This window comes from Bos indicus x Bos taurus, chromosome 8 (genome assembly GCF_003369695.1).
Source record: "Bos indicus x Bos taurus breed Angus x Brahman F1 hybrid chromosome 8, Bos_hybrid_MaternalHap_v2.0, whole genome shotgun sequence".
NCBI lineage: Eukaryota > Metazoa > Chordata > Mammalia > Artiodactyla > Bovidae > Bos > Bos indicus x Bos taurus.
In genome coordinates, this window is record NC_040083.1 from 111,041,003 (window position 1) to 111,058,523 (window position 17,521).

At 48.9% G+C, this 17,521-nt stretch overlaps 1 protein-coding gene across 1 annotated transcript; it reads right to left on the reverse strand.

The window, feature by feature from the left end:
- Positions 1-2,669: 2,669 nt before the first annotated feature.
- On the reverse strand, positions 2,670-7,957 carry RPS7 (ribosomal protein S7). Its single transcript, XM_027550699.1, has 7 exons — positions 7,844-7,957; positions 7,598-7,681; positions 7,432-7,503; positions 7,148-7,291; positions 5,883-5,947; positions 3,334-3,484; positions 2,670-2,776 (listed from the first exon to the last, which is right to left on the reverse strand). The coding sequence occupies exons 2-7, from the start codon at positions 7,670-7,672 to the stop codon at positions 2,699-2,701; spliced, it is 585 nt and encodes a 194-aa protein (XP_027406500.1). The 5' UTR covers positions 7,673-7,681; positions 7,844-7,957; the 3' UTR covers positions 2,670-2,698.
- Positions 7,958-17,521: the final 9,564 nt, after the last annotated feature.

Sequence of the window (17,521 nt, forward strand, 5' to 3'; positions counted from 1 at the left end):
AGATGCCACACACATCCCCAAAGGCATGAGGAGAACGGACTGTTTATTCAAATTGCCTGACTGTGTAAGTCAACCCGACGACTCGGATGGAAACAGACCACGTCCTGGAAAACATAAGCTACCACAGCAGACTCTCCACGGAAGAGAGGATTCAACAGTCCTGGAGCAATTAAGGGGATTGCACTTGTGATTTTAAATCTCCCCAAAAGGAAATCTCTAGGCCAGATGGTTTCATAGGAGAATTCTGCCAAATGTTTAAAGAAAAACTAATTCCATACAATTCTTCCAGGAAACAGAAGTGGAGGAGAAACACTTACCAATTTATGAAGTTAGTGTTATCCTGATACCAAAACCAGACAAAGACACTACCAAAAAGAAAAGTACAGACCAATAACTTGCAAAAGATACGGATGCAAAAAAAAAAAAAAATGTAGATGAAATCAATTTTTAACCAAGTATTAGCAAACAGAATTGAGCAATATGTGAAAAGATTTATACGCTATGACTGTGGTATTTTGGGGATGCAAGGCTGGGTCAATATTCAAAAATCAGCTACAGTGAAAAATTGACTAAAGTGACCCACCATACCAATAAACTAACACAGAAAAGCTACATGTCACATCAGTTGAAGCAGAAAGCATCTGACAAAATCCACACACTTCGATGATAGAAACTCTCAGAAAAATGGGAACAGATGGGGGATTTCCTCATCTTGACAAAGAGCATGCATTTTTTAAATAAAAACTGTATTTTTAATTGAAACATATCTGACACCCAACATTCAAGACCAAGGTGTACAGCACATTGATCTGACACATCTGAACAGGGTAATATGGTTGCCTACAGGGGTGGCATCAGTTAGCACTTCATTACATCAGAGTTCTCATTGCTTTTTTAAATGTTGATTTAAAATTTCTTGGCTGACAGGTCTTAGCTGCGGCAGTCAGGATCCTAGTTCCCTGACCAGGGATCAAGCCCAGGCCGCCTGCACTGGGAGTGGAGTCTTTAGCCAATGGACTACCAGGGAAGCCCGTCATTTCTCTCTTGTGGTGGGAATAATTAAGATCTAGCTCTCAGGAATCTTGACGGTTTTAATACAACATAGCTGTCTGTGTTCACTGCACTGCGCTATCAGCTCTCCAGGACTTACTAGCTGCACACGTGTCCCTGAAACCTCTCTCCCAGTCCCCACCTGCCAGCACCACCCTGGCAACCACCGCCCCTTCTAGTTTGGCTTCCTTAGACCCGCATGAAAGTTACAATCATTGTGTCTTTCTGTTGGATTACCTCACTTAGCTTATGACCTCCAGGGAAAAGCACGCTGTCCAATGAAGGACACCCCTCCTCCTCACGAGGGTGTTTGATTGTACATCTCTATCTGTAGCTTTTATCCATTTGTCCCGTGACAGGCAGGTAGGTTTCAGTACCTTGACTATTGTGAATAATGCTGCAATAAGCCTGGGAGGACAGACATCCCTTTGATGTTTTCATTACTTTTGCATAAATCCTCAGCAATGGAATTGTGAGATCACAGCAACTCCTTTTTTGGAGGAACCTGCCTACTTCTCTGTAGTGGCCGCACTAACACACACTCCACCAGTGTTTTCTTGTTTTCAACATTGTTACCTCCATTCTGTTACCTCTATGAGCAGCATTCTGACAGGTGCCAGGTGATAGCTTGTGGTTTTAACGTGCATTTCTGATATTCACTTGCCTACTTGAAGCAGATTGTAAATTAGAGCCGTTTTAGGTCACAATCGCATTTACAGCTGCCTTGCCAACAAGCACCAAAAAGCCTCCAGCATCACTGGTGCTTCTCCTCTGGGCCTCCGGTCTTCACCCCACCGCCCCCGGCCCAACACTGACTGCCAAAGAGCCGGGCCACTTCCAAGGGGTCGGACAAGAGTCTGGCCCACGTCCCAGTTATTATTTACATTTCTCAGATATAACCGAGACATCTGGACACGAGAGCCCCAGCAAGCCCATGTGTCTCCAGCTGGGAATCTTCCCCAGAGGTCACCTCTGTGCAGCCGTATCTCGGGACACTTTGTCCACAAGGACGTTAACCTCACCCGCCCTCCCCTCAAGGCTTCACTTCTCCAGAGCTCCTGATGGCAGAGGGACAACAGGCCACACGGCCCGCTGGCTTGCAGCACAGGAGCCCAGCCAGCACGGACAACGGTGCAAGCGTGGCGCACCCAGGGCCCCATGGTGGAGAGGTGTCAGGGCATGTCACACCCAAGATCCCGAGGTCACCAGGGATCTTAATATAGGAGGCTGCCCAGAATCAAGGAGGACTGTGAAGGCCATGGAGGCCGTCAGGCAGGCAGGAGGCTGGGGCAGCGGGGTCCTCGGCCAGTCACTGTCCCCAAGACAAACCCTGCAGCTCAGAAGTGGGCTCCACCATGTAACACAGATGACCACCCCTGAGGGCCTACTGAGTGCCCATGAACTACACATGTGCTTATAATCACCTACAAGGGGCAAGAATCTGAAAAATATGAACACATGTGTAAGTGAGCCACTGTGCTGGGAAACCAACACGGGGCCCTGACGACAGGCGCCGTCAGTCCAAGACCCCCCAGCCTGAGCAGGAAGCGACCCGAAAATCCAGACAGCTCTGCATCCGCAGCTCTGCAAGTCTGAAAACCACGCCCAAAACACAGCACTGAGAATATTATTTTATTTAGTCGTTTGTTTACAACTGAAACTCTGGGAATTCAAAATTAACATCCTTGCCCGTGAGCTTCTTATAGACACCAGAAAACGTTTCAACCTACAAGAGAAGAGATAAATGGTCACAACACACACAGGGGACGGTAGCTCCAAACGGGGCAAGCTGTGGTGGGCAAAGGGCTCCACCCCTGCGCCGCCTGCTGGCTCCTATGGGTCACTCGGAGACCCGGGGGTGACGGTTTACCCGAAATGAAGCCAAATGATAGTTCTCCCCAGAGTCTATCTTGACCACCACCCAGCCTTAAGTTCAGCCTAACACACACCATGGAATTACTTCACATCCATTTCTCCTAACAATTTAAAACAATTCCAGTGTTTAAAACATCTCCCAATTTAACCTGATCAGCCCCCAAGGCAGTCGGCTCCCACAGGCAGGTTCAGCACCACTGGGGCCGGCTGGGCTCACCCCGGCCCGGGCAGCGTCTGGCCCCTCCCCCAGGGGGGGTGGGGGGTGGGGGGCCGGGCCTGCATCTGGCCCCTCCCCCACGGGGGCGGGCTTGCATCTGGCCCCTCCCCCACGGGGGGCGGGCCTGCATCTGGCCCCTCCCCCAGGGGGCGGGCTTGCATCTGGCCCCTCCCCGGGAGGCCAGTCCCTACCTTGTGCTCCACGTTGTTCTGCTGAGCTTTGTCCAGATGGACCTTTATGAGTCGGCTGCCGTCCAGCTTCACGCGGATCCTCTTGCCCACGATCTCACTTGGGAAAACCAAGTCCTCCAGGATGGCGTCGTGCACAGCGGTCAGAGTGCGGCTTGAAGAACACAGCGACAAAAGTGAGAAACCCAGCAAGGTCTGCCCTCCAGGGCACCTCCACAAGTCAAACCCTGAGTGGAAGGCTCCAGGTTCCCGAAGCCACAGCAACACGAGCTTTCGAGTTACGTCCTTTCGTCTCATGTATCACAGCAGAGCCGCTGCCACACGAGGAGAGGGAGACACACACACTCCCATCTCACTTCCAAAGCCAGCGTGTTGTAAACCACACACACCAGCTGTCATGAGTGATCATCTCCAGAAAAGGAGACTAGTGATGACTTTTATTATAGGACACACCTTTAGGTTGTCATTCACATGATTCTCTGTAGTAACCTCTCTTCCAAAATGATCTTCTCCAGTGTTGTCAAATGCTTAGATGTCACCACAGGCTTTATCTACCGAAGACACTTTGAGGGGTCCCTGGCCTCTAAGATGCACCAAAGCCCCTCCCTGTTCCTGTGATGGAATGAGGCAACACCCCACCCAAAGGACACTGTTCTACCCCAGCTCTAGGATGTGGTCCCTCCCATGAGGGTCCCAATCTCAGCCCATCCCATCCCAGACTGCCAAGGGAGCCTTGCTCCTCTCCTGGATATGACTCCAAGTTCACAACCCATCTGGCTGCCAGACAAGGTTCAATTAACCCCAAACTTATAGCCTATTAGTTTTGTACCACAGGATACCAGGAACGAGAGAATGAAGAGACTGTTCTCGCTCCCAACGTCTGCAGGGCTCCCTTTTATTACGGAACGTGTCCAGGTCTTATTCACCCCTCAGTGGCTCAGACACCACGTCCTACTCGTTTCTCTTTGTCCGGCAGCTCTGCACACACGGAAGGGGCTCCTAAATGACCACAAAGCTCCACTGCTCCAAGGCCAAGAGCAGCTTCAGCACCTCAGCACACAAATCAGACGGTCAGCCCAGCTGACGAATGGCTGCTAACCGCTGGCCAAGCACACCCTTACGGGTTAGGAAAGCACTATGGACCCTGTTATTTACTTCCTTCAAAACACAAGAATAGAACGGAATCTAGCTGGTCTCAAACTCAAACTCTAGCCTGATCTAAACTTCTGAGGAAAAGCACAACTTGACAATCACGAAGCAGCAGAGCTAGGCTGCTTCAGAAGGAAAGCGACCGAGACCCTGCACACAACTCGTGCGGGAGAAAGATGAGCGCAGAAGGAAGAGAAGCCGCAGGCAGGAAGGCAGACCGGAGGGGGGGCGGGGGATCGCTCAGCGCAAGGGAAGGGAAGACTCCCGGGTCTGCGCCAGGCCATGGGACAGGCTGGCGTCATCAGCTGAGAAGTGGAGACAGGCTTGCGCCGAGGGAGAGCCACGGCTACAGACCTGGGAGTCAGCACCTTCACCGCGTGCAGAGCAAAGGGGCTGCTCTTACAGTCAAGGACTAACTCAGGCCGTCAGGACCCAGGCTGCAAAACTACCTGAGTAGCAGCATTAACAAATGAAACCTCCTTGATTATCCCCTGTATTTGATCTCCTGCAAACTATCCAGAATAGCCCCCTCCAACAGTTCTACATTCTACTGCTACCCCAACTGCCCTGAAAACAAGACCAAAGCACCAACAGCCAAGTTCCGTAACGCCCGGCACGTGCCTCTCCAGCCTCTCCAGCCTCCACAACGTGGCACCATCAACACCCGTCCACAACACTAGAGACCCTCATGCCCTGCTTCTAGGCACTCCCTGGCTCAGACGCCAGCACCACGAACACTGGCTGGACGGAGGGAGGATGAGTGATGCCCTTTACCCCACCAGCACTGATGCTCAAGTCCTTTCTCAAACCGCCCAAGGCAGGCCTGCAGGGACCCAAGAAACCAAGTGTGTGGAGTCAGCGACTTCAACACAACACCAGAAAGCTCAGACCAAGGAGCCACCCTCCAGTATCTAGTTTACAGCAGATAACCTGCAAGTCAATCAGGTTCATAAAACATGCATCACCCGCAACACCTTTAACCTCTGCCATGAGCAACAAACAAGTCTAGTTTTTCAACGTCAAATCGACAACAAAAGTAAACAGTGAGAACACACCGTGCCGCCAGCCCACATCGGGTATACTCTACCCCCCCACGCTCCCTGGACCCCTCCTCACCGCTCCTCCTTTACCCGAAGAACCGGATCAAAGTCTCACCTTTGGTGAGCGCGGCGACCTACTGTACCACCTATGTGCGTGTATGTAACTCTTACCTCCAGAATCAACCTTAAAACATTTCACACAGTTACAGAAACCCAGTTACTTGATAAAAATTCCCATGTGAATGGCTTTCCTACATCACTCACACTTAAAAAACTTATATAACTCTTACTATAAATAACCCACGCCAATCAACAATGGTTATTAAGAGGGGTACACACATTTTCGATGCTGGAGAAACCTACCTCCTGGGACGTTTCTGCTTATTTTTCGTACGGCTTTTTCGAGTTGGCTTAGGCAGAATTCTCCTCTGTAAGGTAAAAATTATCAATGAACAAACTTTTAAAAAGACTTCAGTTGTCAGAAAACTAAGCACTATCAAAACTACTTTACAAACCAAAGGACTTAATGGCTGAATAAATTCAAAGCTCCAGAAAGTCAAACAACCTAGACCCAACAAGTGAGTAAAAATCTCTGAAGTACTTCCTGACCTCATTTATTCTTTCAGAACCCGCTGCTGCTGCTAAGTCCTGTCAGTCGTGTTCTGGCAGCCCACCAGGCTCCCCCGTCTCTGGGATTCTCCTGGCAAGAACACTGGAGTGGGTTGCCATTTCCTCCTCCAATGCATTAAAGTGAAAAGTGAAGTTGCTCAGTTATACTCTTAGAGACGCCATGGACTGCAGCCTACCAGGCTCCTCCATCCATGGAATTTTCTAGGCAAGAGTACTGCAGTGGGGTGCCATTGCCTTCTCCAGCTTATAGTAAAATGTAACTGGAAAAATGTGACTGATCCCCCAAATATTACACACCTGTTTACATTTCATCCAACCCACTACCCACTTACAGGTACTAAGTCAGAATACTACTCCTTGACTTACTCGTCAGCTAAGCACTTAAGTCCTAGAGATTTCTGTTTGCAAGAAGGCCCAACCTAACTTAAAAAACAAAAACACAGCCTCTTAACCATTTTCTCCTTACCCTACCAACCATTCCTTTGCATGCCTTTTCCTCCCAGCTGCTGCTGCTGCTGCTAAGTCGCTTCAGTCGTGTCCAACTCTGTGTGACCCCATAGATGGAAGCCCACCAGGCTCCCCCGTCCCTGGGATTCCCCAGGCAAGAACACTGGAGTGGGTTGCCCATTTCCTTCTCCAATGCAGGAAAGTGAAAAGTGAAAGGGAAGTCGCTCAGTCGTGTGCGACTCTTTGCCACCCCATGGACTGCAGCACGCCAGGCTTCCCTCTCCATCACCATCTCCCAGGGCTTACTCAAACTCATGTCTTTAGAGTCGGTGATGCCACCCAGCCATCTCATCCTCTGTCCTCCCCTTCTCCTCCTGCCTTCAATCTTTCCCAGCATCAGGGTCTTTTCCAATGAGTCAGGTCTTCGCATCAGGTGGCCACCCGGCAGCAGTACCCCCTCTCTCTTTAACCTCGTGCAAGCGGCGACCAGTGACTCTACCAACACAAGCCCTCACTCCAGCGACCCAACACGACGTGCCCCGCGGACGCACCTGGGCGATGAAGACGACGTGCTTCCCGCTAAACTTCTTCTCCAGCTCGCGCACCAGGCGCACCTGGATTTTCTGGAAAGACTTCAGCTGCGGGACGGGGACGAAGATAATAATAGCTTTCCGGCCACCGCCAACTTCGATCTCCTAGAGTCGAAGCGGGAAGAGAGGCACAGGTGCAGTTAGGCGGGGAGGGGGACCCCGGCACTACCGGCGGCCCGAGCACATGCCCAAGCCCCGCCCCGTCCTGGGGGAACCCGAAGCCCACCCCGGGGGGACCCCCTTGCCTTGGCGGCCGTGATGTTCAGCTCCCGCAGCTGCGCCTTGAGGTCCGAGTTCATCTCCAGCTCCAGCAGGGCCTGTGGGGCGGCAGAGGGCGCAGCCCACGCTCAGCGCGCGCAGCCTTCACTCACCCCGACCCTCTCCGGGACCCCGGCTCGCCCGCCCCCTCACCTGGGAGATCCCCGACTCGAACTCGTCCGGCTTCTCGCCGTTGGGCTTGACAATCTTGGCACTGGAGCTGAACATGGCCGGGACCTGGAAGCACAGGGCGCTCAGGGCGAGCGGCCGGCCCCATCTTCCCCCCGCACAAGCCATCGGGGCCCCCGGGCCGGACAATCGGCCGCATCCCCACCCGGGGGCCCCAGACGTGTGCCTCCCGAAGCCGGCGGACCGGCATAGCGCCCGCGGACCACATACCTTGTAGAGGCGGCCAAACAGTCTTGCCGCTGCCGACCCGAGTAGGCCTAGGAAGAGGCCTAGATATCGCGAGAGTTCGTTAAATCCCGGCGGCGGAGGGGAAGAGGCGGGAATAGCGCGAGTAGAGAAACCGGAAGAACCACGGAGACGCGGAGGCAGCCTAGAGAGTCCCCTGAAGCGGCGTCTGAGGGCCGGAAAGCCGGGAAGGATTTTTGGCTCCGCTGTTATCCTTGTCTCGGCTGCTGGCGGGAATTCCCGTGTGGGCAGCCGAGGTTCCAGGCGGGCGGTGGGCGGGCCCGGCGAGAGTCTGTCGGGGGTCCCAGGTCCGCCTGAGGAAAATGGCTTGGGCTACCCCTGAAGATAGGACCAAAAGCCTCACTTAACACGAGGAAGCTTAACGTCCCAGCTGAAACAACGGAAAGGAACCGGAGACTTGGGTTCCGTTTGGGCTGTGGAGGACCAAATGAGATGCTTGTGAAAGCGCTTTGGGAACGAACTGCTTTACGAATAAATGTGGTTTCCAGGCCACACTGGGCTCTCGTATCGACTGCTTGGTGCGGCCGACGATTCTGAGACGTCTAGGGACACCTGTGGTGGAGGCGGCCTGGAGCTGAAGAACCATCCCAAGAGGGAAAGTTCAGCTCAGTTCAGTCGCTCAAGTCGTGTCCGACTCTTTGCGACCCCATGGACCACAGCATGCCAGGCTTCCCTGTCCATCACCAACTCCCAGAGTTTACTCAAACTCATGTCCATTGAGTCCGTGATGCCATCCAGCCATCTCATCCTCTGTCGTCCGCTTCTCCTCCTGCCTTCAATCTTTCCCAGCATCAGGGTCTTTTCCAGTGAGTTAGTTCTTTGCATCAGGTGGCCAAAGTATTGAAGCTTCAGCATCAGTCCTTCCAGTGAATATTCAGGATTGATTTCCTTTAGGGTGTACTGGTTGGATCTCCTTGCAGTCCAAGGGACTCTCCAGAGTCTTCTCCAACACCACAGTTCAAAAGCATCAATTCTTTGGTGCTCAGCTTTCTTTATAGTCCAACTCTTACATCCATACATGACTACTGGAAAAACCATAGCTTTGACTAGACAGACTTTGGCAAAGTAATGTCTCTGCTTTTTAATATGCTGTGTAGACTGGTCATAACTTTCCTTCCAAGGAGCAAGCGTCATTTAATTTCATGGCTGCAGTCACCATCTGCAAAGACCTGGGGCCAAACAGGGTGCAATTCCAGGAGGAGGATAAGGGACACTTGGGCAAAGTTGGGGCTCAGGCTGGACAGCTGAATTTAGTGCAGCTGTGGTGAAAGATTCGGGGATGGCAAATGGCCTTAAAGTGGGTCAATAATTCGACACAGCAGAATTTTTTATTGGAAAAATGCTCAGTATCCTGTCACTTGAAACACGTGTGTCAAGGACTTCCTGCCCTAGACAGGAGCGAAAAATACAATTCACAAATAATTGTCTAGGCGTGTGTTCTGTGCTAACTATAAGGAAAACCCACTGGATCCTTGCCCTTGGGAGATGGCAATTTCGAGAGTGAAAGTGAGAGTCGCTCAGTCGTGTCCTACTCTTTGCAATCCCATAGACTACACAGTCCATGGAACTCTCCAGACCAGAATACTGGAGTAGGTAGCCTCTCCCTTCTCCAGGCAATCTTCTCAACCCAGGGATCGAACCCAGGTCTCCCACATTGCAGGTGGATTCTTTACCTGCTGAGCCACCAGGGAAGCCCACCAGGGAAGTTTAGTGAAGAAAACATAATTTGTATGACTGAATACATAATGACAAGTTACAACAGTACATACGAGTAAAATGAGTAAAGGGGGCCAGGAGGACTCATGCTTTAAGAAACCAGGGAATTCTGTGGAAGAGATGAGATTAATCTGTGGTGAGGAGAAGGGGAAGACAGAGGATGAGATGGTTGGATGGCATTACCAACACGATGGACGTGAGTTTGAGCAAGCTTTGGCAGTTTGTGATGGACAGGGAAGCCTGGCATTCTGCGGTCCATGAGGTGGCAAAGAGTCACTAGGGAGAAGGGCATTTCCAACCTAGCAAACAGTATCTGGCTGTGGGGAGATAATCTACTTGAACTTCAGTTTCCTCACCTGTCAAATTTACTAGAGCAATTATCCACATGGGCCAGGTGCTGTGGAAAATGCTTAGAATGTTACACTAGGTGATGTCTAAGATTTCCAACAGCCTTTACTAAGATTGTGTTCATCTCAGATATTTAAAGCTATATATACTTCTCTATGTGATTGCAGCCATAAAATTAAAAGACGCTTACTCTTTGGTAGGCAAGTTATGACCAACCTAGACAGCATATTAAAAAGCAGAGACATTACTTTGCCAACAAAGGTCCGTCTAGTCAAGGCTATGGTTTTTCCAGTGGTCATGTATGGATGTGAGAGTTGGACTCTAAAGAAAGCTGAGTGCAGAAGAACTGATGCTTTTGAACTGTGGTGTTGGAGAAGACTCTTGAGAGTCCCTTGGACTGCAAGGAGATCCAACCAGTCCATTCTAAAGGAGATCAGTCCTGAGTGTTCATTGGAAGGACTGATGCTGAAGCTGAAACTCCAATACTTTGGCCACCTGATGCAAAGACCTGACTCATTGGAAAAGATCTTGATGCTGGGAAAGATTGAGGGCAGGAGGAAAAGGGGATGACAGAGGATGAGATGGTTGGATGGCATCACTGACTCAATGGACATGGGTTTGGGTGGACTCTGGAAGTTGGTGATGGACAGGGAGGCCTAGTGTGCTGCAGCTCATGGGATTGCAAAGAGTCGGAGATGACTGAGCGACTGAACTGAACTGATACTTCTCCAATGTTAGGGAGAGAGGGGCCAACTGATTATCTCACTGGAATCAGCTTGGAACTTGTTGAAGAGAGAAAATGGAGCTGACCTGTGATCTTACCTGGGTCACCATTCCAAACCTCCTTGATGAACCATTTCCATTCCTTTCCCCACTTTTTCAACCTGGCTTCTGTCTCCCACTCCACAAAAGTAGCACTCCAGAAGTTCGTCCAGTAAAGTTCTTTCTGGTCTCCAGGACTTTGTTGGAAGGCCTGGTGGGAGAGGACATTCTTGTCTTGCCTGTTCCCCATCCTCGGGGAAAGCATTCTTTCATCACATCAGTGACTATGATGTTAGCATTAGGTGTTTGTAGATATTTTGTAGATTTATTGAGGAAGTTCTCTCCTATCCCCGTTTTCTGGGTTTTTATCATAAATGGGATTATGTCAAATGCATTTTATGCATCAGTTAGTATAATCATGTGAGTTTTTCTTCCTAGCCTGTTAATATTGTAGACTACCTTAATGGGTTTTCAAATATTGCACCTTCCTTGAATGTCTGGAATAAACCGTGCTTGGTAAAGCAATATAATTCTTTCTCACTCATGTGAGATGGGCTCATCATCTTACTCTCATCTTACTTTCTCATCATCCACTTATTAATATTTTGTTGAGGATTTGTAATGTCTATTCACAAGAGACATTGGTCTGTAGTTTCCTTTTTTTGTATTGTTTTGGTCAGGTTTTGGACTAGGTTAATATCAGCATAAAATAAGTTGGGACATGCTCCCTCATCTTGTATTTTCTGAAAACAATTGTGTAGAATCAGTGTTAAGTCTTCAAACATTTGGTTGAATTCAGCTGTGAAATTATCAGGGCCTGGAGATGTCTTTTTCCAGGGGTTTTCACTATGATGAATTCCATTTCTTTAATAGTTACAAGAATATTTAGATTATTTCTTTCATATTGGATGAAATTTGGCAGTTTGTGCTTCTACAGGAACTGGTACATTTCATTTAAATTGTTGAATTTATGCCAGTAGAATTGTTCATAACATTCCCTTATTATCCTTTTAATGTTCAGAACAATAAAATATGTATTTTTAAGAAGATTCCACAAGAACCTTCAAGTCAGTACATTATTTCGAGTTCCCGCAGGAGGAAAGTACTACGTGGAAACAGCTTGTACATCGCAGGGTTAAAGGACATCTGGGCAGTGATCGGGAGAGCAGTGTCTTTTGAGGGGGTACAACAAAGCACCCCTTCTTTAGGAAAATCTACCTTCCAGAGGTCAGAGGAAGGTCACTCAGTGCTGGAGAGGACAGGTTTTTCATCTGTTCTGACAGCAGATGCCTTAAGTGTCGAACCTGGGCTTGGAAAAACTGCCATTTTTCTTTGGCAGTCCTAGGTCCCTTTATGGCTGAAAGCTTTAGTGAGTGGATGCTGTCTTCCTGAGGGGAGGCTCAAAAACGAGAGCAAAGAAGCAAATCTACATGTTGCAACAGAGTAGAACCTCGGGAAGTTTGTAACCTCTGGGTCAGCCTTTGGGATTTGTGAAGAATGAGGACTCTCAGTAAAATCCTGAGGCGATGCTCTCCCTGAGTTGTTTTTCTTTCAAGTGAAAGGGGTAAGGTACTGGCCTGTTTCACTGACTGGAACACTAAGGAAATGGAGATACTGAGAAGCGGAATATTGCCCGCCACATCAGTAAACACAGAATGCCACAGTCATCAGCAGTCCAGCCAACTCTGAAGGAGAGTCGGCCAGCCCTGAGGGAACTCAGGGAGGAACCAAAGAGTATCAGCCAGGGGAAGCTATCAGACTGCAGCTGCTCCTTAGAGTGAGCCCTGAGGAAATTAGGATGTGAAAACACTGAGGTGCCTATGAAAGGAAGGGGTTCAGCGAGCCCAGACTCTTGCATCTTCCCATACACAGTTGCTGTTGTTCAGTTGTTAAGTCTTGCCCTCCAACTCTTTGCAAACCCGTGAACTGCAGCACACCAGGCTTCCCTGTCCTTCACGATCTCCCACAGTCGCCTCAAACTCATGTCTGCTGAGTTGCTGATGCCATCCGACCATCTCACCCTCTATCACCCTCTTCTCCTTTTGCTTTCAATCTTTCCCAATTGGCAATACAATAATGTCTCTCCCCAGAAGGAAAAGGCCAAAGGCTGAAAAACTCAGTGCTACTTTATCTGAAGCTGTGCTACGTGCTGTGCTAAGTCTTTGGGACCCTTTGGACTGTAGCCCAGCAGGCTCCTCTGTCCATGGGATTTCCCAGTCAAGTATACTGGAGTGGGTTGCCATTTCCTCCTCTGGGAGATCTTCCCAACTCAGGGGTCAAACTCATGGCTCCTGCGTCTCCTGCATTGCAGGCAGATTCTTTACCCGCTGAGCCATCTAGGAAGCCCCCATTATCTGAAACACCCCTTCCCAGGAACCAGGCCAGTGGCATTTTCAGCCAGCTTTGGTTGAAACGGTCTGATCTCAAGATGAGACTGAAGTGCCAAAGGCAAACTCACAGAGCAAGGCCTGAACTGGAAAGAAGAAGCCTTTACATAGATCCCAAATAAAGCCTGGAGGATCTCACATACAAGAGGGCGTGAGTTTGGATCCACGAGAAAGATGTACCCTCAAACTGCAGGGTCAGCAGGAAAAGCAGTGAGCCCAAAGGAGCAACGTGGGTACCACCCCTCCTTGCTCACCCAGTGAAGGAGGAAACAGACAGAACAGTCTCTGTCTTGAAAGCAGGACTCCATCTTGCGCCGGACTGTGGACTTAGAGCTATATGCCCAGTATCTACAGTAACGACATACCAACTGGAAAACCAGGCCCCTGGAAGGAAGAGCCCCAGGGGTCATACCTAGACTCTCTGTAGCCTAAAAGAATACCTAATTATCTCTGTAACCGAATAGAATCATAAATTCTATTATGCTTATTGGGGTATGATCACAGGGGTATGTTCACTGTTAACTACCTAGGCTTAAGGCATATGAATCATGGGTTAACTTTGATTGTATCTTTCTTTTCCCTTATTCAGACTAGTTTCAGGGAATTAGGGGAGGTAGGTTTGGGCACGTACACTTAGGGTATATAAGGTTTTCACAAAAACTGGTCAGGGTCCTTGGCTAAGAGGAGACTCTGCCTTGGGCCCGCCAATGTAATAAACTGCACTCCACTATCTGCATTGTCCTTCTGAATGTTTCCCGGAATGCATGGCTACAACATCTGAAGTGCTCTGGAGCCTTCTCTGGCCCCTGTAGGGACAAGAAAAGTGATGACCTTAAACAAATAGACTGCCAGGTATTTCTCCAGCGAAGATGGGCTTATTCAGGGTCAGCAGGGAAGTACAGTTCAGGATCTGCCACCGTGGTGAGCCATGGGAGTTCCAGCACAGCGAGGGAAAGAGAGTGCTTCTGTGGAGAAGAGGGAGGTGGGGGCTGTGGAAGACAGTCTGTGGCTGTGCACTGACCACGTCTCTGCCGCAAAGAAAAGTCCTCTTCGTCTTGGGCTCTGCCATTGTCGCAGGGCAGGAGAGCTCCCGTTCTGGTCTCCCAGGTATATTTAAGGTTTCTGCTCATTAATTTTTTACACTGGGTAGTTCTGGCCCAGGACAGAATACTGCCAGGGCAGAGGGCACAGTTAAACAAGCAAGATCGGTTCTCCTTTAAAAAGTTAACTTGTTTATTGTATAAAAGTCCCCGAGAAAAAGGATCCTGTGCTGGGAATGCCTTATCTCAGCTCTGTGAGGCAGAAAGCCTGGAGGTCAAGGGGGTGAGAGAGCTTACACGTTAAAACAATTCTCTTCCCTCCAGATCACAACTCCTGATGTTCATAATAAAGTGACAGGAGAGTTACTGATGAGTCCTTGAGTGTAAAATGAATTTATGGACCTGCCTGTCTGATCAAGAATTAATGGACTGAATTTAACAGAAGGTTTTCTCTCCCCTCCACTTATAGCTGGCAGGATTTTTATTGTATTATCTATCAGCCAGTGTAAGGAGCACGTGAATGAAATAAATGTGGAAGCCTGTAATGAATGTGAAAATCTTATGCATTTAATTGAAGCAAGGTCACTGGCTTCTGCTGGAGAGTCTCAAGGTCACTTTTCCTGTATTACTATAGGTGGCCTGTAGAAATACTGGTGAACTGTCAGTAGGCAGTAGGTGATTGCTGAGATATTAATCTCTAAATTATAGAAATATTAATACATTTGACTTTTATCACAAACTAATTATTTGCGCATCTTCAATATATCTCATCAAACGCAACATCATTCTTCCCAGGCATCTTCATGAAACATGCACGAGATGAAAAGAACTGGTGCCTTTGCAGACATGCTGTGTATCGACCACACTATGCACACGGAGTCAGTGGATATTCACAGCCCCTGGACACAGCAGCAGCATCTCCATTTTCCAAAGCGTATAACAGAGACTTTAAGCAACTCCCCGAATTTATACAGCTGGCAGTTGCGAGGCTGGAATGTTCAGTCAACATTGTGAACTTCACAGCTCAGGGGCAGGAGAGCAGCAGAACTGGGGGATTGAGTCACAGGAACACTTCATTACTTCTGCCACTCAGCCCCACCCCCCACCCCGAGGCAAATATCCCCTGGCAGTATCTTCCGACTCTGGTCCAGGGCTCTGTACCTTATTGAGAATGAGCCAGTTTTTGCCCAGAGTAAGTAAAGTCACACACTTGGAGCCAGAGATTAAGATAAAAAATATTTACAGTTATCCGTCAACAAAAATGCCAGAAGAAACAGTTTTATAATTGCAGAAAGCCACTCAGATGCTTTTCTGAACATAGTCAGATAATTCAAACAACAACTTTGCAGGGATGATGAGTACTCTGTGATAAAGGACCACAGCCAGCTAACTTACATGCAAAAGCAAGTCTTAATCAAGTAGGTCAGACGCAAGGATCAAGCTAGTGGGAGGTGGGCTACAGTCAGACAGCACCTTTTCAGGGGCCCAGCCTCTTTCTTCTTCCAGGCAACACTGCAGCCTACAGCTGTGTCTATATCCTGCACAACTATTATCATTTCATATCTGTCTGACAATCCCAGTTCTTTCCAAGCTTTGAAGATATTTGCTTTTGACTCACTGCTGCTAAGTTGCTTCAGTCATGTCCGACTCTGTGCGACCCCCATAGACAGAAGCCCACTAGGCTCCCGCGTCCCTGGGATTCTCCAGGCAAGAACACTGGAATGGGTTGCCATTTCCTTCTCCAATGCATGAAAGTGAAAAGTGAAAAGGAAGTCGCTCAGTCATGTCTGACTCTTAGCGACCCCATGGACTGCAGCCCACCAGGCTCCTCTGCCCATGGGATTTTCCAGGCAAGAGTACTGGAGTTTGACTCACTACCCTGACTTATTTCCACATCAGCTTCTCAATCAGAAGTCAGCTCTTCCAGGTGCCATCTGTGTCCACAACTTAACCTGTGCCACTGGGAGGTGAGCGAGTGATGCGTCTAAAGAAAGTAGGTCAAAAGTAACATTTCCAAGGCCCTGGTCTGTGCCTACCAGGAGGCTGCAGGAGCTCCAGAGGCCCTGGGCAAATGGAGAATGAATGATCTCAAGAAGAGGGGCTGTGGTCGTTCTTAGAGTGGTCACTGGGCCATCCCTAACTCTGATCATATATCCACAGAAGAGATGTGGCCATCAATCATTACTCGATTTTTAAGGGCAACTTTTTTGAAAGAAGCTACCTTGAAGTGCAATAACAATAGGAATGAGCAATGGACAAGAGCCAATTTAAATTAGTAAAGTTGAAATTTTTCAAATGGATATTTATTGAGTTCACAGGCAAGAACACACTGATCACACGGTTGCGGTTCCTTTTTCCTGGAGTTTCAGACTTCCTTCTCTGCCTAATTCACCCGAGTGAAAGAAAAGTGAAGTCGCTCAGTCGTGTCCGACTCTTTGCAACCCCATGGACTGTAGCCTATCAGGCTCCTCCGTCTATGGGATTTTCCAGGCAAGAGTGCTGGAGTGGATTGCCATTTCCTTCTCCAGGGGATCTTCCCAGCCCAGGAATTGAACCCGGTTTCCCGCATTTCAGGCAGACGCTTTACCAGCTGAGCCACCAGGGAACGCTTCTTTTATCCTTCAAACCTTACTCATGCACTACTGCGTTCCCTGGCCCTCCAGGCACTGGCTCACTCCCCCTGCCTGGCATACACTTTTCTCTTGAGATGTCTTCTGTCTGTTCACATGCCTATCTCTGTCTTTGTCAATTTTGTATCCCCGGGGCTTGGGTCACACAGCATAGGTGTTCAGTAACATCTGTTGAACTGAAGACTTCAAGAAAATTGTTTTTGTTGTTCAGTCACTAAGTCCTGTCTGACTCTTTCTGACCCCATGAACTGCAGCACATCAGGCTTCCCTGTCCTTCACCATCACCTTGAGTTTGCTCAAACTTGTCCATTGAATCAGTGATGCCATCCAACCATCTCATCCTATGTCGTCCCCTTCTTCTGCCCTCAATCTTTCCCAGCATCAGGGCCTTTTCCAGTGAGCCGGCTCTTCGCATCAGGTGGCCAAAGTACTGAAGCTTCAGCATCAGTCCTTTCCATGAATATTCAGGATTGATTTTCTTTAGGGTGGACTGGTTTGAAAATTAGGTAGTTTAAAATTATTTGAAAAGGAAGGCTTGTCAATGGAGAGGACTTTTACAGAAGTCCATTTGCTTACAGAACGAAATGTGAAATATTGGGTAGATTATAGTCTAAGGCAATATTCTAAGACATTAACGTTCCAATAAATACCCACTTGGGTCGCAGTGCGTTAAGTTCTGGACATCCCTCTGGTTACAGAGCCTGGGTGGAGGTGGGGAAAACGTGCCCCCGCCAACTTGAGGGGACCGTGGAGGCGGCG

Bases quoted from the DNA above. Each gene is read 5' to 3' on its own strand.
- RPS7 (XM_027550699.1), bottom strand. From the start codon at position 7,672: ATGTTCAGCTCCAGTGCCAAGATTGTCAAGCCCAACGGCGAGAAGCCG. The intron at 5,948-7,147 runs GTGCGTCCGCGG...TTTACCTTACAG, and splicing joins ACGTCGTCTTCATCGCCCAG to AGGAGAATTCTGCCTAAGCC. The intron at 3,485-5,882 runs GTAGGTTTCTCC...GTGTTCTTCAAG, and splicing joins AAGCAGAAACGTCCCAGGAG to CCGCACTCTGACCGCTGTGC.